Genomic DNA, 23,056 nt, shown 5'->3' with positions numbered 1-23,056 from the left:
GGTGATTCAAACTTTTAATATGGAAGAGGTTAATGGGTGTTTTTTAAACTTATTTAACTTTTTTTTTTACACTTTTAGTCCCCTTAGGGGACTTTTAGGAGGAATCATTAGATTTCTCATACAGATCAATGTGATTTCATAGAACCACATTGATCTGTGACCACCAGTGATGGTCTAAATGTCCCTTTAGACACCGCTGTCAACGTTGACAGCAGTGATCTAAAGGGTTAATAGTCGACTGCGGCGATCGCTGCATGTCGGCATTTAACGGCGGCCCCCAGCTACAGGAATCAACCCCCCCCCCCTATTACAATTCAGTTTTATTTGTAAAGTTTACAATCCTTCAGAGCAATGTGAATAACTTTGTCATGGCCGTAAATTTTGGCACCCCTGAAATTTTTCTAGAAAATGAAGTATTTCTCACAGAAAAGGATTGCAGTAACATGTTTTGCTATACACATGTTTATTCCCTTTGTGTGTGTTGGAACTAAACCAAAAAAGGGAGGAAAAAAAGAAAATTGGACATAATGTCACACCAAACTCCAAAAATGGTCTGGACAAAATTATTGGCACCCTTTCAAAATTGTGGAAAAATAAGATTGTTTCAAGCATGTGATTTAAACTCACCTGGAGCAAGTAACATGTGTGGGCAATATAAAAATCACACCTGAAAGCAGATAAAAAGGAGAGAAGTTTACTTAGTCTTTGCATTGTGTGTCTGTGTGTGCCACACTAAGCATGGACAACAGAAAGAGAACAGAACTGTTTGAGGACTTGAGAACCAAAATTGTGGAAAAATATCAACAATCTCAAGGTTACAAGTCCATCTTCAGAGATCTAGATTTGCCTTGGTCCACAGTGCGCAACATTATCAAGAAGTTTGCAGCCCATGGCACTGTAGCTAATCTTCCTCGGCATGGATGGTAGAGAAAAATTTATGAAAGGTGTCAACGCAGGATAGTCTGGATGGTAGATAAGCAGCCCCAAACAAGTTTCAAAGATATTCAAGCTGTCCTGCAGGCTCACGGAGCATCAGTGTCAGTGTCAACTATCCGTCAGACTACATTTTGCCAAAATGAACTTGAGTAAGCCAAAATACATCTGGGAAAATGTGCTTTTGGTAAAGCACATCACTCTACGGTTTACCGAAAACCGAATGAGGCCTACAAAGAAAAGAACACTACCTAGAGTGAAATATGGTGGAAGTTCAATGATGTTTTGGGGTTGTTTTTCTGCCTCGGGTACTGGGTGCCTTGAATGTGTGCAAGGCATCATGAAATCTGAGGATTACCAACGCATTTTGGGTCGCACTGTACAGCCCAGTGTCAGAAAGCTGGGTTTGTGCCTGAGATCTTGGATCTTCCAGCAGGACAATGACCCCAAACATACGTCAAAAAGCACCCAAAAATGGATGGCAACAAAGCGCTGGAGAGTTCTGAAGAGTCCAGATCTAAATCCCATTGAACACCTGTTGAGAGATCTTAAAATTGCTGTTGGGAAAAGGCGCCCTTCCAATAAGAGACCTGGAGAAGTTTGCAAAGGAGGAGTGGTCCAATATTCCGAGAGGTGTAAGAAGCTTATTGATGGTTATAGGAAGCAAGTGATTTTCAGTAATTTTTTCCAAAGGGTGTGCAACCAAATATTAAGTTTAAGGGTGCCAATAATTTTGTCCAGACCATTTTCGGAGTTTGATGTGATATTATGTCCAATTTGCTTTTTTTTCCTCCTTTTTTTTTTTTTTTGGTTTATTTACAATACACACACAAAGGGAATGAACATGTGTATAGCAATGTGTTACTGCAATCCTTTTCTGTGGGAAATACTTCATATACTTGAAAGATTTCAGGGGTGCCAACATTTACGCCCATGACTGTAAAGGAAATCTGTCAGTAGTATCACCCGCACTAAACCTGTCAAACAGGCTTGTAGTGCGGGTAATGCTGATTAAAAACGGTTCTCACATTGTCCAGATTTGCCCAGCAGTTCCACCGCAAATCGCGTTTTTCTATTTATGCTAATGAGGGCCTTGGGGCATTGGCAGAGCTCCGATCCGAGCTCGGGGCACGCTGACATCATCTTTGCAGGGCGGCCGCTCCGCCCGGCTCATCAGTATTCATAACCCCCCTTCCTGCACCTTCGCCAGTGTTAGTGTACGGCGCATGTGCCTCTTACTGTGTACTTTCGGAAGCGGTGTTCCCCTTGGCGTCACTGCCGGAGCCATCTTTGATAATAAGAAGCCGGGGGGACGCCGCTTCCGGGAGTACACAGTAAGTGGCGGAATGGCTGGTCAAATCTGGACAATGTGAATACCGTTTTAATCAGCATCACCCGCGCTACAAGCCTGTGTGACAGGTTTAGTGCAGGTGATAATACTGACATATTTCCTTTAAGGGGGCACTCCGGTGGAAAGCAAATGTTTTCTAATCAACTGGTGCTAGAAAGTTATACAGATCTGTAAATGACCTGTATTTAAAAAATTTTAATCCTTCCAGTACTTATCAGCTGCTGTATTCTCCAGAGGAAGTTGTGTAGTTCTTTCCAGTCTGACCACAGTGCTCTCTACTGCCACCTCGGTCTGTGTCAGGAATTGTCCAGAGTAGAAGGAAATCCCCATAGCAAACCTCTCCTGCTCTGGACAGTTTCTGACACTAACAGAGGTGTCAGCAGAGCGCACTGTGGTCAGACTGGAAAGAACTACACAACTTCCTCTTAAGCATACAGCTGCTAATAAGTACTGGAAGGATTAAGATTTTTAAATAGAAGTAATTTACAAATCTGTTTAACTTTCTTGCTCCAGTTGATTTGAAAACATTTGTTTTCCACTGGAGTACCCCTTTTAGCAATAATAATACAACAAGTGGTTTAACACACAATTTCTGAAGATAGGCCCTCGGAGTAAAATGCTTGGAAACCCCCCTTATTTCTAATATTTACTGTATGTTTTGCATTTTTCTTCACCTGGGAATTTACTTGTTTTCTAGGTTTCTAGTAAGAGTTTCTTACTTGGAAATTTATAATGAAGAAGTACGGGATTTACTGGGGAAAGACCAGACACAAAGACTTGAGGTAAGGATAGTGTACAAATATTCGTGTTACTATGGTTACAAATTTTGTTTATAGCTGGACCTCTGATCAAAAATGTGCCATATTAGTATTGCTTGTTATAGGCAGCACAGTTCTTTTTGCTTACATAGAAGTTTTTTCTTTTCTTTTAATGCAGTTTTGTCAAGTTATTTTTTCAAGTTCTGACACACAAATGTCCATGATAATACAGTCCAACGCAGTGTAAATGCTGCACCTTAAGGACAACGGACGTAAATGTACGTCCTGATGCGTTGGCACTTAATACACCGGGACGTACATTTACGTCCTGTACATGACCAGAGCACCGGAAGGGTGCTCGCATCATGCACGGCAGGTCCCGGATGCAATCAGCAGCCAGGGACACACCTGTAATGGCGCACATCAGCGATCATGCTGATGTCTGCCATTAGCCCCTCAGATGCCGTGATCAATACAGATACGGCAATGCGGTAGTTTAACCCCTTAAGGACGCAGGACGTAAATGTACGTCCTGGTGAGGTGGTACTTAACGCACCAGGACGTACATTTACGTCCTAAGCATAACCGCGGGCATCGGAGCGATGCCCGTGTCATACGCGGCTGATCCCGGCTGCTGATCGCAGCCAGGGACCCGCCGGCAATGGCCGACGCCCGCGATCTCGCGGGCGTCCGCCATTAACCCCTCAGGTGCCGGGATCAATACAGATCCCGGCATCTGCGGCAGTTCGCCATTTAAATGAACGATCGGATCGCCCGCAGCGCTGCTGCGGGGATCCGATCATTCATAACGCCGCACGGAGGTCCCCTCTCCTTCCTCCGTGCGGCTCCCGGCGTCTCCTGCTCTGGTCTGTGATCGAGTAGACCAGAGCAGGAGATGACCGATAATACTGATCTGTTCTATGTCCTATACATAGAACAGATCAGTATTAGCAATCAAGGTATTGCTATGAATAGTCCCCTATGGGGACTATTCAAGTGTAAAAAAAAAAAAATGTAAAAGTGAAAAATCCCCTCCCCCAATAAAAAAGTAAAACGTCCGTTTTTTCCTATTTTACCCCCAAAAAGCGTAAAAAACATTTTTTATAGACATATTTGGTATCGCCGCGTGCGTAAATGTCCGAACTATTAAAATAAAATATTAATGATCCCGTACGGTGAACGGCGTGAACGGAAAAAAATAAAAAAAAGTCCAAAATTCCTACTTTTTTAATACATTTTATTTAAAAAAAAATTATAAAAAATGTATTAAAAGTTTTTTATATGCAAATGTGGTATCAAAAAAAAGTACAGATCATGGCGCAAAAAATGAGCCCCCATACTGCCACTTATACGGAAACATAAAAGTTAGAGGTCATCAAAATAAAGGGATTATAAACGTACTAATTTGGTTAAAAAGTTTGTGATTTTTTTTAAGCGCAACAATAATATAAAAGTATATAATAATGGGTATCATTTTAATCGTATTGACCCTCAGAATAAAGAACACACGTCATTTTTACCATAAATTGTACGGCGTGAAAACAAAACCTTCCAAAATTAGCAAAATTGCGTTTTTCGTTTTAATTTCCCCACAAAAATAGTGTTTTTTGGTTGCGCCATACATTTTATGATATAATGAGTGATGTCATTACAAAGGACAACTGGTCGCGCAAAAAACAAGCCCTCATACTAGTCTGTGGATGAAAATATAAAAGAGTTATGATTTTTAGAAGGCGAGGAGGAAAAAATGAAAACGTAAAAATTTAATTGTCTGAGTCCTAAAGGCCAAAATGGGCTGAGTCCTTAAGGGGTTAAAGAGATGTTAGGATCACCCATGGCGCTGCCGCGAGGATCAGATCATCCAACATGGCGGCCGGAGGTCCTCTTAGCTGGTCTGGTCTGAGATCGAGCAGACCAGAGCAGAAGATCACCGATAATACCTATGCATAGCACTGTTCAGTATGTGCAATCTAATGATTGCTATAAATAGTCCCCTATGGGGACTATAAAAGTGTAAAAAAATAAAAATGTTATAAAGCCTCTCCCCCAATAAAAATTTAAATGGCCCCTTTTTTCCTATTTTATAAAAAAAAAACAAAAAAAAAACAAACAACTATTTGGTATCACCGCATGGGTAAATGTCCGAACTATCAAAATATAATGTGAACAATGAGCTCAAAAAATGAGCGCTCATACCGCCCTGTATACGTAAAAATTAGAAAGTTATAGGTGGTCAAAAAAGGGCAGTTATAAACATACTAATTTTCCTTAAAAACAAATCTCACTTTTTTTTTTTTTTTTTTTTTAAGTGGAACAAATAGAAAAGCATGTAGCCATGGGTATCACTTTATACAATTGGTTACGCAAAAAACAAGCCCTCATATTATTCTGTGGATGGAAATATAAGAGAGTTATGATTCTTAGAAAAAAGGAAAAAACGAAAACGCAAAAAAAAAAAAATTGGTCTGGTCCTTAAAGGGGTACTCCGGTGGAAAACTATTTTTTTCTATAAATCAACTGGTGCCAGAAAGTTAAACAGATATTTGTAAATTACTTCTATTAAAAAATCTTCATCCCTCCAGTACTTATTAGCGGCTGTATACTACAGAGGAAATTATTTTCTTTTTGGATTTCTTTTCTGTCATGACCACAGTGCTCTCTGCTGACACTGTCCATTTTACGAACTGTCCAGAGCAGCATATGTTTGCTATGGGGATTTTCTCCTGCTCTGGACAGTTCCCTAAATGGCAGAGAGCACTGTGGTCATGACAGAAAAGATTTTCCTCTGTAGTATATAAGTACTGGAAGGATTAAGATTTTTTTAATAGAAGTAATTTGCAAATCTGTATAACTTTCTGGCACCAGTTGATAAAAAAACAACAAAAAAAAAAACTAAACTTTTCTACCGTAGTACCCCTTTAAGGTCAAAATGGGCTTGGTCCTTTACCCCTTAAACCCTCAGGGACCCAGCCAATTTTCACTGTAGGACCCGGATATTTTTTGCACATCTGACCACTGTCACTTTAAGCATTAATAACTCTTAGATGCTTTTACTTTTTCATTCTGATTTCGAGATTGTTTTTTCGTGACATATTCTACTTTATGTTAGTGGTAAAATTTTGTTGATACATCATTTCTTGGTGAAAAATTCCAAAATTTGATAAAAAATTTGAAAATTTAGCATTTTTTTTTTTACTTTGAAACTCTCTGCTTATAAGTAAAATGGATATTCCAAATAAATTATATATTGATTCACATATACAATATGTTTACTTTATGTTAGGATCATAAAGTTGACATTTTTTTTACTTTTGGAAGACATCAAAGGGCGTCAAAGTTCAGCAGCAATTTTCCAATTTTTCACAAAATTTTCAAAATCAGAATTTTTCAGGGACCTGTTCAGTTTTGAAGTGCTTATATGTGGATGTCAAGTGCTCTGTGGGTGCACTAGAGGGCTCAGAAGGGAAGGAGGGACAGTGGGATTTTGAAGAGGGAATTTTGCTGAGATGTTTTTTTGGGGGCATGTCACATTTAGGAAGCCCTATGGTGCCAGAACAGCAAAACACCCCCACATGGCATACTATTTTGGAAACTACACCCCTCAAGGAACGTACCAAGGAGTACTGTGAGCTTTAACACCCCACAGGTGGTTGACAACTTTTTTGTTAAAGTCGCATGTGTAAATGAAGAAAAAAATAGTTTTCACAAAAATGCGGGTTTTTCCCCAAATTTTACATTTTTACAAGGGGTAATAGGGGAAAATGCCCCACAAAATTGTAACCCCATTTCTTCTGAGTATGGAAATACCCCATGTGTGGACGTCAAGTGTACTGCTGGCGCACAATAAAATGCTCAGAAGAGCGCCTCTGAGCTTTTGGAGAGAGAATTTGGTTGGAATAGAAGTCGGGGGCCATGTGTGTTTACAAAGCCCCCCGTTGTGCCAGACCAGTGGACCCCCCCCCACGTGTAACCCCATTTTGGAAACTACACCCCTCATAGAATTAAATAAGGGGTGCAGTGAGCATTTACACCCCACTTGCGTTTGACAGGTCTTTGGAACAGTGTTAAAAATCTAATTTTTTATTTTCATGGACCACTGTTCCAAAAATCTGTCAGACACCTCTGGGGTGTGAATGCTCACTGCATTCCTTATTACATTCCATGAGGGGTGTAGTTTCCAAACTGGGGTCACATGTGGGGGGGGGTCCATTGTTCTGGCACTATGTAAACACACGCGGCCTTCAATTCCGCACAAATTTTATCGTCAAATGCCCAATGGCGCTCCCTCTCTTCTGAGCATTGTAGTTCACCCGCAGAGCATTTTATATCCACATATGGGGTATATTCTTACTCAGAAGAAATGGGGTTACAAATTTTGGGGGTCTTTTTTTTTCCTATTTTCCCTTGTGAAAATAAAAAATTTAAGGTAACACCAGCATTTTAGAAAAAAAAAATTTTTTACTTTAACGAAAATTCGTTAAAAACCTGTGGGGTGTTAAGGCTCACTATACACCTTGTTACGTTCTATGAGGCATGTAGTTTACAAAATGGGGTCACATGTGGGTATTTATTTTTTGGGGTTTATGTCAGAACCGCTGTAAAATCAGCCACCCCTGTGCAAATGGCCAATTTAGGCCTCAAATGTACATAGTGCGCTCTCACTCCTGAGCCTTGTTGTGCGTCCGCAGAGCATTTTACACCCACATATGGGGTATTTCCGTACTCGGGAGAAATTGCGTTACACATTTTGGGGGTCTTTTTTTTTTTTTTTTTTCCTTTTACCTCTTGTGAAAATAAAAAGTATGGGGCAACACCAGCATGTTAGTGTAAAAAAAAAAAAAAAATGTTACACTAACAGGCTGGTGTAGACCCCAACTTTTCCTTTTCATAAGGGGTAAAAGGAGAAAAAAAGCCCCCCAAAATTTGTAGTGCAATTTCTCCCGAGTATGGAAATACCCCATATGTGGCCCTAAACAATTTCCTTGAAATACGATGAGAGAGCGCCATGCACATTTGAAGACTAAATTAGGGATTGCATAGGGGTGGACATAAGGGTATTCTATGCCAGTGATTCCCAAACAGGGTGCCTCCAGCTGCTGCTAAACTCCCAGCATGCCTGGACAGTCAGTGGCTGTCCGGAAATGCTGGGAGTTGTTGTGCAACAGCTGGAGGCTTCGTTTTGGAAACAGTGCCGTACAATACATTTTCATTTTTTTTTGTGGGGGGGGGGGGGGGCAGTGTAAGTGTGTGTATATGTATTGTTTTACCGTTTATTATGTGGTAGTGTAGTGTAGTGTTTGTACCCGACGTGTGACACCCGGGAAGAAGCTCCAAAGCGAAACATCGGGTGGTGGAGGCACACGCTCACACCTTGTCCCACTGTGGTAACTTACGTTAAACTGATTCAGTGTATTTTTGTATTATATTTCTTGTACTATGGCACTTTACCTTCCTTTTGGATTGTGACCCTCATACTTGCGGTGCACTTTTGCACTTTATGCCATTTATATAGTGTATTGTTTTGTTATGCTAACACTGTGAAATGCTCTGACCTTTATCTATCTGTTACTCAGCTGAGATCTTTTAAGCGTGTAGCCTCCATCTTAGTCGGTCCTCCTGCACTATGCTACCGTTTTTTTTCTTTTTTTAATGTGCTTTTAAATGTCTGTATCTTTGAGCATATACGTTGAATAAAATTGACTTTTTGCTACAATTTGGTCGCTATACGCTTATTTTACGTGGTATTTAAATTGTTGAATTTTGAGCGTAGATCTCTTACGATTTTTGGGACCTATGTGTCATATGTGAACATACAGCATAGTCTAAGAAGACTAGACTGTTCAATATGGAACAGTAGATTACTAGGCTAGGTTTAACCCATCCATTAATGCAAGTATAGCAGTACGACAAGCCAAATATACGGAACTTGTTGATAAGAACCACTTTGTCTTAGGTTAAAGAGCGACCAGATGTTGGAGTTTACATCAAGGACTTATCTGGGTATGTTGTAAACAACGCTGATGATATGGATCGGATCATGACTCTGGGACACAAAAACCGTAAGTCATTCCTGTAAATATTAACCCTAAAAACCGTTTTCAGGATAGGTTCCCTCCCGTTTACCTGCGTTCAGTACTGTGCTGGCAGAAGAGAACAGGATAAATTGCTTTGTAGCAATGATATACCATTCTGTGCCTCAGGCTGTTGTGTGTTTTTTTTTTTTTTTTTTTGTTCTGAAAAAAACCTTCTTCACTTTTACACTTTTATTGAATACATAACAAATGATCATAGGTGCAAGTTCTTCCAATTTTACACATTCTTTTGCAACCCAGAAATGTGTGGTTAGATGGAATATGGTGTTTCTATGGGCTGTAATTATATGTACATTGATCTAGATGAAGTATAGATGTATTTTTCCTGTGTAGCTCAGCTCAAATTCACCAGTTGTGATAAATATGGGCCAATGCATTTAAGAAAGGTGTGTAACTTTTCTGTTATGCAATGGTACTGCGTCATTTACATACTGACCATTTAAAGGGGTTTTCCATGAAAAAACTTCCCCCCCCCCCCCCATATCAACTGGCTCCAGCAAGTTAAACAGATTTGTGAATTACTTCTATAAAAAAAAAAATCTTAATCCTACCAGAAGTCCTACTGAAGTTTAGTTGTTTTTTTTTCTGTCTGACCACAGTGCTCTCTGCTGACTTCTCTGTCTGTCTCAGGAACTGTCCAGAGTAGAAGCAAATCCCCATAGCAAACCTCTGTTCTTTCTTTGCACTGAACAATTTCAGCATCTGAAATGTCCGCCGCAAAAATTTCTGTGTGAACGGGTCTCGCGGAAGACCCATTCACACTGATGTTAATGTTCACTGCATGTAAGGCTGGGTTCATACCACGTTTTGTTAAATACGGATCCCGTATACGGCTGGACGACCACGTTTTTGCCTACGGTCGGTAAACCGCATACGGCCGAAAACGAAGCCGACCGGAGGCTGCGATTCACTCCGGTCGGCTCATAGACATACATTAAATACGGTTCCCGAATACGGCTGAGTGCGGGCGCCGCAATTAAGCCCCGCCCTCCCTCCTCCTAGCCGTATACGGGAACCGTATTTAACAAAACGTGGTGTGAACCCAGCCTAATTCTGCTCACGGAATTCCACGGGAATTAGGCAAAGTGAACATACCCTTACTCTATGGCCACACAGAATTGAGGAGTTATGAGGATTAAAATTGGTCCAATAATAGGTGGACCACAGATTGAAGGCAATTGATGTATTTTTCCTACAATGAGTTGTAAGGGGTCATTGTTCTTCTCTTTCCACAGGTTCAGTTGGAGCCACAAACATGAATGAGCACAGCTCCCGGTCACATGCCATATTCACCATCACTATAGAGTGCAGTGAGAAAGGGGCTGATGGCAATATCCATGTGCGAATGGGGAAGTTGCATCTTGTAGACCTGGCGGTAAGATACATTTTTTGCTTTTTTTGTAACATTTGGCTAATCTTTCAGGTTACTAAATGCAGTAAAATATTCTGTTGAATAGTTTGGTATTAATAATGACAAAACTGTATATTTAGAAGTGATGGTCCAGAATATTCATAACAAAAAAATACTAGGGAGTCAGATATTAGGGCTCTTAAAGGGGTACTCCGCCCCTAGACATCTTATCCCCTATCCAAAGGATGGAGGATAAGATGACTGATCGTGGGGGTCCTGCTGCTGTGGACTCCTGCTATCTCTGCTGCGGCACCCCAGACATTTGGGGCACAGAGAGAACTTCGATCTGTGCCGGATGACTGGCAATGCTAGGTGGAGGCTGGTGATGTCACTTGATTGTAACTTGAAACCAGACTCAACATACAATGCTATGGAATCTGCGAAACGTGTCAATGGCTGGAAGAACCGACCAATCAGAATGGGCATTCACTGGTGAAACCCCTGTATTACTGAAGTGCATGCACTCACTGGTGTCTGGTAGCGCCCCCTACAGTACAGGGAGGTATTACATGTTCTGTACTCTTTACCTGTGCCAGGATTAGCTGCTCCTTTGGACACCAGGTGAGGGCGGCTCCATTTTACTATTTTTAGTACATTGCGTGTTCTGTACAGGACCCTGAAGAAGCTTCTGTCCTCTACATACGCCAGTGCTTTCCAAAGAGGGGGCCTCCAGCTGTTGCAAAACTACAACTCCCAGCATCACTGAAATAGACAGTGATTACAGCTCCCAGCAGATCTTTCTTACTTTTATGTGTAAGGAATTGCTTTATCTATATTACCGTAGTTATCTACTTATTTTTTGTTTAATCCTCACTTTTTCCTACCTTTTGGGGCTTCAGAACCAATTCCCAGGTTTCCATAGAATTATGGTCTCAACATACGATGGGTTCAACATACAATGGTCGTCCTGGAACCAGTTAATATTGTGGGACTACTGTATGAGGGACTACTGTATGTCGTTGACACTGCAGGCATGAACTGCTGCTGCTGCATGTTACTGGCCCCGTTGTGAAAACAGCATGTGTCTCTTTACTTGTGTGCCGCAGCTGTACCGCCTAGTAACATGCAGCAGTATGATGTGCCCAGGTATATCAATATCGGTGCCATTTACAGCCAGGTAATTCTTTTCTAAACATGTCCCTGTCAAAATTGTCTGTTTTAGTATTGGGGTTAAGAAGTTATACCCCTGCATGCTGCATGTTGCTCACTAACAATAATTTTGGCGGTGTCGGTATGGTGAAGCATCTGGCAGCCCAGGCTGTTACTAATGTCTATTCATAGACATCTCCATGTGTATGTGACGTCATTGTTCACTCTGCCAATTTCCTGCATACGCTCGGTTGGCTTGAGCAGTAGACAGATGAATGACTCCCTGCGAGGGATTGTTCACCTAGCACACGCAGTGTTATAATTGGTTTTTACATAATAGCGAAATTGACTTTTGACTGTGGCTTGTTTAGAAAGGTATTACTTAGTACTAGGGATGTCCCGATACCATTTGTTTAAAGGGGTATTCCAGGCAAAAACTTTTTTTTATATATCAACTGGCTCCGGAAAGTTAAACAGATTTGTTAATTACTTCTATTAAAAAATCTTAATCCTTCCAATAGTTATTAGCTTCTGACGTTTTCTGTCTAACTGCTCAATGATGATGTCACGTCCCGGGAGCTGTGCATGATGGGAAAATATCCCCATAGGAGCTGGACAGCTCCCGGGATGTGAGTCATCAGAAAGCAGAAAACAGCAACTCAACTTCAGAAGCTAATAACTATTGGAAGGAATAAGATTTTTTAATAGAAGTAATTTACAAATCTGTTTAACTTTTCCTGGAGCCAGTTGATTTACAAAAAAAGTTTTTGCCTGGAATACCCCTTTAAGACCAACTACGAGTACCAATACTTTTTTTTTTTAAGTACTCGCCGATACCAATTACCGATCATTTTTTTTTAATGCCACGTGGCAGGCTTTTTTATTTTTATTTTTTCTTTAAAGGAAAAAAAGTTATGTTTTTTTAGTTTTATAAGAGAAAGGGCTTTTCTATTTTTATAAAAATTTTCCTTTTTTTAAAATTTTTATTTAAACTTTTTAAAAAGAGGGGGTTTCAAATTTTTATTAGGGATGGGGTTAATTCACATGTATAATTTATTATTTCACATTTTTTTTCACAATTTTTTTTTAGTCCCCGTAAGGGAATATTACATGCAATCTGTAGATTGCATACACTGATCGATGCTATGCGATCAACTTTGATCGCGGTGTCTAAAAAGTTAAGGCGGGTCCCGGCTACGAGGCGCGCTCAGCTGCTGAGCTTGCTGCATAGCTCGGGAGTGGGCACAGGGGAGTTGATCCGTGCGGAGAGTGCAGGCGGCTTACCGCACCTCTGTGATACCTGCTGGCGGGCCCAGATTGATCAGACTGTGTGAGAGAAAAAAAGGAGAGATTTTTCCACAGCAACCAATCACAGCTCAGGTAACAAGCTCTGGTAAAGTGAAAGCTGAGTTGTGATTGGTCTCTGTGGAAAAATCTCTCCATTTTTTCTCTCACACAGTTTGACGATTTTAGGAAATCAAATAAAGTGAAACTCCAGAAAAATAAAGTCTATATAAGGGCCCATTCACACTACAGAGATATTATGGGCGAAGATTCCATCTGTACCTGGGCACTGGCAGAACAAACTGGCACTAGGACCGCTTGGTAATCCACAGTCTCCATAGACAGCAATGCATTTTCGAGTGAATTCCGCCAAAAGAATAAACCTGTTCAACGGAGTCTGAGGTCTGGAATTTTCATGGCAGACCATGTGCTGCAGAAACTCTGTATTGTAAAAACAATGGGAGGCTGCTGCACCATATTTTCCACACCGGAACTCTAGCAAAATTTCGCTTGGAAAATATGTAGTGTGAATGAGCTCCAAGAGCTCTGCCCTTACTGCAACATGTGATTTATAATGCTGCCGCTGCCTGTCAAGGCTCATTCTTCTCATTCATTTTTGCATATGTTGCTTTTCAGGGTTCAGAAAGGCAAACCAAGACAGGAGCAACTGGGCAGAGACTGAAAGAAGCCACAAAAATCAACCTGTCTCTTTCCACACTGGGTAACGTCATTTCGGCTTTGGTTGATGGAAAAAGCACTCACGTACCGTACAGGAATTCCAAGCTCACAAGATTGCTGCAGGATTCTTTGGGTGGAAATTCCAAGACCATGATGGTAGGGGTCTTGTTATATTAAACTAGACAAATCTTAGGATTCAAGTGAGAACATTCTAAATGATATTTAAAGGTGTAGAAGATAGTCGGGGCGGCACCAATGCAAGTGTTGCAATAAATCCACAAAAAGTATTGAATCAATAAGTAGACTGGATAAGACCATGGGGTGCAGCCAATGTATGAAACAAAGCAAAATAGTAGAAAAACCATAAAATGTAACTTTTATTGGTTCATCGTTAAAACCACCGGCCTCCAGTCATGGAAGAGTGAACAAGAACGCCCAGCCGAAGCTAGGTGCAGTAACGGCAACAAGCCTGATTTGCGTTCTTCCCGCTTCCTCTGGCCAGAGGAAGCGGGAAGACAGTGAAACAAGGCTTGTATTATGTCTGGAGGAAACCAGGAACTGCTCATCATCTGCCCAATACCATCCCTACTATGAAGTGTGGTGGTGGCAGCTTTATGCTGTGGGGGTGTTTTTCACCAGCAGGGACAGAGACTGTTCAGGGTTGAGGGAAAGTTGAATGCAGCAAAGTGCAGAGATATTCTTAATAAAAACCTGATCCATAGTGCCCTGAATCTCCAGACTGAGCTAAATATTCACCTTCCCTTCCAACAAGGAAGTGACCCCTAAGCACACAGACAAGACAGGACAGGTGGCTTAGGGACACAAACAGTTAACAGTTATGGCATAATGATAAAAAACAGAGGGTACCTTTGTGTTACTTTGCCCACAGCTTGTAAACCTATGTCTGTGCTGTTTTGTACATCTGCCGAACGGTCGGGGAGGCTGGCCGAGTTGCAGGGTCATGCCTCCTCCCCGCCCCGACCTGTACTATAGATGTGCAGAGCTCCGGGTTAGGAGGTGACAGTTGCCATTTAGGGGTAGAGTCACATTTGCAGTATTTTGCTGCATATTTGCTGCTGCATATTTTCTACCCATTGAAGTCAATAGGTAGCAAAATTGGCTGCTTATTTTTCTACCCATTGACTTTTTAATGGGTAGGAAAATACACTGCAGCAAATACCCAGCAAAATACATCACGTGTGACCCCCTACCCTAAGGCTTAAATTATTGCCAAAAATTTGTGTAGCAAATACGGTATGTTACAACACTACATGCCACTAGATGCCGCCAGTCGTCCGCATAATCTCTTCTTCACAATTATGCAATGCTATCTTTTTTTTTTTTTTTTTCTTAAAGGGGTATTCCAGGCAAAACCTTTTTTTATATATATCAACTGGCTCCGGAAAGTTAAACAGATTTGTAAATTACTTCTATAAAAAAATCTTAATCCTTCCAATAGTTATTAGCTTCTGAAGTTTTCTGTCTAACTGCTCAATGATGATGTCACGTCCCGGGAGCTCTGCATGATGGGAGAATATCCCCATAGGAACTGCACAGCTCCCGGGACGTGAGTCATCAGAAAGCAGTTAGACAGAAAACAACAACTCAACTTCAGAAGCTAATAACTATTGGAAGGATTAAGATTTTTTAATAGAAGTAATTTACAAATCTGTTTAACTTTCCTGAGCCAGTTGATATATAAAACAAAGTTTTGAACTGGAATACCCCTTTAAGTTGCATTCTGCAGTGAAATGACTAATGGAATCTGTTAATATTTGTACTTATTTATTTTCTTATTTATGCTGCTGTTATGAAATAATTTCTGTCAAACTTCTGCCTCCAGTGTGCCAACATTGGCCCAGCAGATTACAATTATGATGAAACAATCAGCACTCTCCGCTATGCCAATAGAGCAAAGAATATCAAGAACAAAGCCAGAATTAATGAAGATCCCAAAGATGCACTCTTGCGACAATTTCAGAAAGAAATTGAAGAGCTTAAAAAAAAGCTTGAACAAGGTAAAAAAAAGAAATGAAGATCTGAAAAAGAAGCGATCACTATGTTACACTATATCTTAAATTACCATTCAAATTGCTTATTTAGGAGAGGAAATCTCTGGCTCTGATGATAGTGGTTCAGATGAAGATGATGAGGAGGATGGGGAAATTGGGGAAGATGGAGAAAAGAAGAAAAGACGAAGAGGTAAGATCCCAACAAAATCCCTGTACATATAGTAGGAAAACTGCTGCCACATTTCACATTTTACTCATTCTTCAAACATAATACATTTTTTCTCTCAAAAGGAAACCGGTCACCGGTTTCATACTGCCCAAACCATGATCAGCACGAAACGCTGATCCATTCCTTCATCACCGTAACATATGATTATTCTTACTGCAGTATTTTGGAAACCATAGCTGTAACTTTTGCTGCGAATGGTAAGTCCACAAACTTTGATTGACAGATCTCTCCCTGTTTGCATATAGGGAAAGACTGCTCCGATTACTCAAAGCCCTGTTACCAGCCAAAATTAAAAACCATACATGTGTTCAGAGTTAGTCATATATGATTGTGGTAGGGGCGCCTGTCAGCGTGAATCTGTGGACAGGTCTGCTGGTACATTGTTTATTTTCAGCCTTTATTATATGGGAAAACTGTCACCAGAATCTTTTTATATATATATACTAGCTGAGTACCCGGCGTTGCCCGGTTTTTCCTTCCTAATCCTTGTTGGGGAGGAAAATAAACAAAGGAGGAAGCTTTTGACTTCATAACCCGTCTTCATATATTGTTGTCATATCCTGTCCTCCTATCCCGGTCCCTCCTATCCCGGTCCCTCCTATCCCGGTCCCTCCTATCCCGGTCCCTCCTATCCCGGTCCTCATTTCCCATTGATTTGCATGGGACTTTAAACAAAAACCCTGACCCTAACAAATGGGGGTAGTTAAGGGTTAAATTAACTATCCTATATTTTAAGTGGACATATAAGTAACATGTGACCAAGTATTCTAGAAATATCTCCAGACGTTTGGAAGTTATGCAGTAACATATTTCCCATTGACTTGTATGGGACTTTAAACATAAGCCCCGCCCCTGGCAAATGGGGGTGAGTAAGGGTTAAATTACCTATCCTATGTTTGTTGTTGACATATAAGTAACGTGTGCCAAGCCGTTTGGACGTGATGCTGGAACATACACACACACACATTGAGTTTTATATATATATATAGATTGCTATAGTTAATATCTGGGGGATTGTTGTCTTGAGATCAGACTCTGTAGCTGTATAATCGAGCACTTGTAACTGTAAATAAAAGCGCACTTGTAGATATATACATATATATTTTAAAGGGCACCTTACACTACTTCCAGTAACAAGACAGTCAGGGTGCAGAAGATTAATTAAAGTGTTTGCTTTGTAATACCTTGAGACTAACCAGCTGCCGGTGACATCAGATCCAATAACTAACAATTATCTAGGCTGTGTCCACACATCCTATTTTTGCACCAAAATTCCACCACAGAGAATGATATAGTGCAAGTTCCAAAATCTAGGCATGCGATCACTGCCAACAATGCAATGGCTGAAATACTTGAGTATAACAGTTGTACTATTTTATAGTTATTATTTGGGCATTATTTTCTAGTCACGTCCAGGAGTGGATTTAAATAGAGAAAAAGAGGAAAATATTCATTATAGTTTTTCTCTGTGCTGGTCCCATTACTCCACTCCGGTGGAAAACTTTTTTATTTTTTATTTTTATTTTTTAAATTAACTGGTGCCAGAAAGTTAAATTATTAGCAGCTGAATACTACAAAGGAAATTATTTTCTTTTTGGAACACAGAGCTCTCTGCTGACATCACGAGCACAGTGCTCTCTGCTGACATCTCTGTCCATTTTAGGCACTGAACAGAGCAGCATATGTTTGCTATGGGGGTTTTCTCCTATTATGGACAGAGATGTTAGCAGAGAGCACTGTGCTCGTGATTCAGCAGAGAGAACTGTGTTCCAAAAAGAAAAGAATATCCTCTGTAGTATTCAGCAGCTAATAAGTACTGGAAGGATTAAGATTTTTTAATAGAAGTAATTTACAAATCTGTTTAACTCTCTGGCACCAGTTGATTTAAAAAAATAAAATAAAATAAAAAAAAAAGTTTTCCACTGGAGTACCCCTTTAACTAAAACTACTGAGCAAAATAGCACATGTAAAACTAGCCTTACACAACTACATGCAGACATAGCAAAGGCATTTCCACTTGGGCTTTGCAGAGTTAGTGTATTAGGTGAAACCCCAGAATAAATAATACAAAGTAATAGTCACACTTTTCTGGTGTCTCAGCAATTTTATCTGTCTTATTTATGCTGCCTGCCTACACACGCAGAATTGTACAGACATTCCATTACCTAAAGATACATCCTCTTAAGTTTGAGTAAAGGAACATTTCACAATAAAACAAAAATTATGAAGCGGATAGTATGTCAAAATACAAGTCAATAAATTCAAAATGATAGGGGTTATTTCGTGAAGACATATAAAAATTATAAAGGGGAGTCCCTTGCTTGGGACCACCCTTTATGAGCTAGAATGGTGAGCCACTCTGTCAATGCCTATGTGGAGCAAGACATCCAGTGACTAGCCAATTACCCAAGGTTAACCCCCAGACAACCACTTTAACCCCTTAACAACAGTGGACGTAAAAGTCTGTCCTTATGCTCTGGGACTTGGCGTACCAGAACGTTTATTTATGTCCCATATGAAGTGAGCACCGGAGCGGTGCTCCCGCCATACACTGCAGCTCCCGGCTGCTATCAGCAGCCTGGGACCCGCCAGTAATAGTGGACATAGGTGATTTAGCTTATATCCACCATTAACCCCTCAGATGCTGTAAATAATACAGATCACCGCTACTGCAGCAGTGCAATGCTTCTAAGGGCTGATCTGATCAGCCGTGGGGATCAGATCAGCCAAAATAGTGTACAGAGATCCTCCTCACCTGCCTCCGCCACCCCTTCCCTAATAAAAGTACTGATCACCCCTTTTCCCCATTTTACTTTAAAAAAAAAAAAAAGTTAAAAACATATAAGAATATAAATATAATTAATTAACATGTATGTTGGAACGTAAACATTTTTTATCTGAAATTGCTGCTTTTTTGGCCACATCCCATAAAAATGAAATAAAAAGTGATGAAAAAGTTATATACGCAAAAGTGGTACCAAAAAGAGCTACAGTTCAGGGTGCAAAAAAGGAACCATCATACAGCCCCATAAACAAAAAAAGGATACAGGATACAGGGTCAAAATAAGGCAATTTAAAACATACTCATTTTGTTTAAAAAGTTAGATTTAAAAAAAAATATTTTTTTAAAGTAGTACAAGAATAGTAAAGCATGTAAACATGGGTATCATTTTATTCGTATTGACCGCAGAATAAATAGAACATGTCATTTTTACTATTAGGTGCACTGCATAAAAACGAAACCCCTACAAAAGTAGCAAAACTGTGGTTTTCTTTACAAAATTAATATTTTTTTTGGTTGTGCCCTATATTTTGTGGTAAAATAAAATGTGTAATTACAAAGTACAATTGGACACGCAATAAAACAAGCCTTCATAAAAAAAATTTAAAAAAGTTATGGATTTTAGGCTGCTTTCACACTATGAAAAGTACCCGTTATATGATGCCCATTATAAAATAGTGGGGTTAAGAGGCCATTAGATAATCCCTAACGGACGTTAGAAAATCTCATTCTAGTCTATGGGATTTTTCGAATAGCCGTTTTAACCCGTTATTAATAACTGACATTATTTTGTGATGGGCGATTGAACGGAAGAAATTTTTCCCGATACTGTCTTCCGTCACAAAATAACGTCAGTTATTAATAACGGGCGATAACGGGTTAAAACGGCTATTAGAAAAATCCCATAGACTATAATGGGATTTTCTAACGTCTGTTAGGGATTTTCTAATGGCCTTTTAACCCCGCGATCGCCCGCCATTTTATAGCGGGCATCATATAACGGGTACTTTTCATAGTGTGAAAGCAGCCTTAGAAGGCAGGGAGGAAAAAACTGAAAAGCAAAAATGAAACTGTCTTTTTCATTTAAGGCCAAAATGGTCTGCGTCCTCTAAGGGGTTACGGCTCTATAATTTTTGATGTTGCTTTTTCCTTGTTGAATTCTGTTGTATACAATCAAGTGCAGAGGGCTTCTTTTGGGCCATTTATGTGGCATCATTTGTATTTTTGCAGAGCTGTGCAGGTTACCTACTATTTTTTTTTTCCATATTTAAAAGATTTAATTTAAATAAGTGGGAATGTAGGGTATAGAGTGTAAAAGAAGGGAAAATCACAAAATATGTAGGGAGGAGGGACATTATTGCCCTCCCTGAGCAAGGGTGAGCAAATTGGTTACGTGAAAAGATAAAATACAATGGAGCACATAATTTAAGGTATAACAATTCGTCACGCTATATAGATTCTATAATGTAACTATAACAGCTGCTGACAAATCTCACAACAAATAGCACAAGATCCAAATATTGGAAACAAAATATTTAGATAAAAAGAGAAAGAAGGAAAAAAAAATTCAAAGCCTGGAATAGCAGGTATGCAGAAGGAAGATGCTGAGAGAAGGAGATCCATGGGTGCCAATGAGGAGTGGAATTCAAATCACTTAAAGGGGTATTCCAGGCCAAAACTTTTTTTTATATATCAACTGGCTCCGGAAAGTTAAACAGATTTGTAAATTACTTCTATTAAAAAAATCTTAATCCTTCCAATAGTTATTAGCTTCTGAAGTTGAGTTGTTGTTTTCTGTCTAACTGCTCTCTGATGACTCACGTCCCGGGAGCTGTGCAGTTCCTATGGGGATATTCTCCCATCATGCACAGCTCCCGGGACGTAACATCATCATTGAGCAGTTAGACAGAAAACTTCAGAAGCTAATAACTATTGGAAGGATTAAGATTTTTTAATAGAAGTAATTTACAAATCTGTTTAACTTTCCGGAGCCAGTTGATATATATAAAAAAAAGGTTTGCCTGGAATATCCCTTAAAATATTTTGTTTGGGAATGACCCTGTGAGCTGTGGTGAATAAAAGAGATCCACTAAACCGGTCTTCAGTTCCCTAGTATTGCCAGGACAGAGGAAGAAGGAGGCAATGGAGTCCCAGTAATCACTTCAAGCAGGTCCAATACTATGGGCCAATACTGCTTCAAGCGGGCCGTTCCTTGGTTCTGAAACTGAAGGATACAACATTTGTAGGAGAGACGAAGCCCTGCACCACCTGGAGAGAAGTTTAAAATGCAGATCCACCAATATGAATACCTTGTGGCATAGCATAAAAAAAGGTGTCCCAGTCCCTACTGCTTGGCGTGTGATGAAGTTCTTACATTCAGCTATTCTGATAGGTCAGCAAGGAGTCAGCGTGTAGATCACAACTAAGAGATTACAGACGATTGCGGGGGGGCCACAACGCTCAGACCCCCCGTGATCTAAAACGTATCCTGTGGATAGAGGATACGTTTTTCCTGTACATACCGGCATAAGACTTATTCTTTAATAAAAACCTATACAGAGGAAAAGTTGACCAATTGCCCATTGCAACCAATCAGATTGCATGTTAAAGTTTTAAAAGGCCTCTGAAAAATAAAAGAAGCAATCTGATTGGTTGCTATGGGCAACTAGTAAATTTTCCTCTGCACAATGAGGGACATTTATCAATGTTTGCTTACGTATCCTTTTTTTTAGTACTTTTTTCCTTACTTTTTTTTTGCTTATGTGTGACTTATTTATCAACTGGTTTCAGCCTGTTGATAATTTTCTTTCACATAAGCAATTTTTCCTTTTTTACTTTGGTAGTAGCTTTTTCTGCTCCATGTTTGAGCTGGAGTAAATTTAGTCAATTTTTAACCCTGTTGCGACTTTTTTTTGCTCAGTTGCGACTGTCGCAGTTAATAAATACCTGACTACCCGTAGTCCATTTTAAAATTATTACTACGTAGTTCATTTTTGGAAAACTTGCTTTTCTCGCTTTCCAGTCAAAATGTCGCACGAAAAATCGCGTAGTCGCAGTTGCGACAATTTTGCAACAATTTTAGTAAAGAAAACCTGACTAAACCCGTTGATAAATGTCCATAAATGTTTGATAAACCTCCCTCCAAATCAAATCCCTATGAATGTGTTAGGTAACCTGCCACTTATTCTAAGTGTTGTAGTAAAGAATAATGGAGAAAATGTGGGTAGGTATTGGTTTCCTATAATGTCTTCAGCGAGGATGACTTGAGGACCTGACAGAGAGTAAAACGGTTAGCATATGGCTCTTTTAAAAAAAGACATGTGAGTAGCCCCAGGCGGGACATCAAAATGGACCATGCTGTTGACCACTTTTGTTAGTATTTTGGCAAAACCATGAATGGGTCCAAAACACAAAGGTTAAAAATCTTTCCATGATAGTCTGCATTGGTTCCAAAAAATACTGTCCAAAATGAGGCCCAAAAACTGCACCCCCACCTGATTGTCTGCCACACTCTTCACTACTCTTATGTATATTGTGGTCATTCCCCTGTGGCTCATCGTCCTGTTTGCTTCGTCACTCACCGTCTTAAAGGGGTACTCCACTGGTCAGCATTAGGAAGTAAATGTTCCGAATACTCAGGGGTTGGACACGCCCCTTGTGATGTCACGGCCACACCCCTCAATGCAAGTCTATGGGAGGGGGCGTGACTGCCGCCACGCCCCCTCCCATAGACTTGTATTGAGGGGGCGTGGTTGTGATATCACAAGGGACGTGGCCAACCCCTGCAGCGCGTAAATAGTGTTCGGAACATTTACCTCCTAACGCTGGCCAGTGGAGTACCCCTTTTTAGTTACAGATCTTACCTTGCCTTCTCTCCCACTGTGCTTTATTATCAATCCCTTCATATGAGCAACTAAAGCAGTAAAATTCCTCATCTGTATATTCTCTAAAGAAGCTAGGAGACAATGGGGGAGATTTATCAAAATCTTTCCAGAGGAAAAGTTGCTGAGTTGCCCATAGCAACCAATTAGGGCGCTTCTTTCATTTTGCAGAGGCCTTGTTAAAAAGGAAAGAAGCGATCTGATTGGTTGCTATGGGCAACTCAGCAGCTTTTCCTCTGGACAAGTTTTGATTAATCTCCCCCATATAAAGTTTACAGTCCCAGAAGCTGAAATGCCCCCTCTTCTATTATAACAGTGTGACAGGACAGTGGTATAGGAGTTTATATGCCAGGATCTCACACCAGCACTTTTGCGGTCAGCATTTGCTTTGCTATACATTTGTTAACCTGTAAGGAATATTTTATTGGACATTGATTGTACATGCACATATCAGAATATTCAGAAAATCTAGGTTTCTTGTACTGGATAAAGCGGCATAAAGAAGTTATTCACGTTAAAGCAGGTAGCTAAGGTTTTGGAAAGTTTGAGACATGGG

The 23,056-nt window shown here is 40.2% G+C and overlaps 1 protein-coding gene across 1 annotated transcript in view; it reads left to right on the top strand.

Moving 5' to 3' along the window:
- KIF3A (kinesin family member 3A) overlaps positions 1–23,056 on the top strand; it is an 83,127-nt gene that overhangs the window by 10,368 nt on the left and 49,703 nt on the right. The window contains exons 4-9 of the mRNA XM_056574945.1: positions 2,982–3,066; positions 8,996–9,101; positions 10,370–10,509; positions 13,555–13,752; positions 15,440–15,614; positions 15,700–15,798. Of these exons, the coding sequence (XP_056430920.1) occupies positions 2,982–3,066; positions 8,996–9,101; positions 10,370–10,509; positions 13,555–13,752; positions 15,440–15,614; positions 15,700–15,798 (803 nt within the window). The remainder of the gene's footprint in view (positions 1–2,981; positions 3,067–8,995; positions 9,102–10,369; positions 10,510–13,554; positions 13,753–15,439; positions 15,615–15,699; positions 15,799–23,056) is intronic.

Source organism: Hyla sarda, chromosome 4 (assembly GCF_029499605.1).
Source record: "Hyla sarda isolate aHylSar1 chromosome 4, aHylSar1.hap1, whole genome shotgun sequence".
Taxonomy (NCBI): domain Eukaryota; kingdom Metazoa; phylum Chordata; class Amphibia; order Anura; family Hylidae; genus Hyla; species Hyla sarda.
This window is presented reverse-complemented; position numbering and strand designations above follow the sequence as displayed.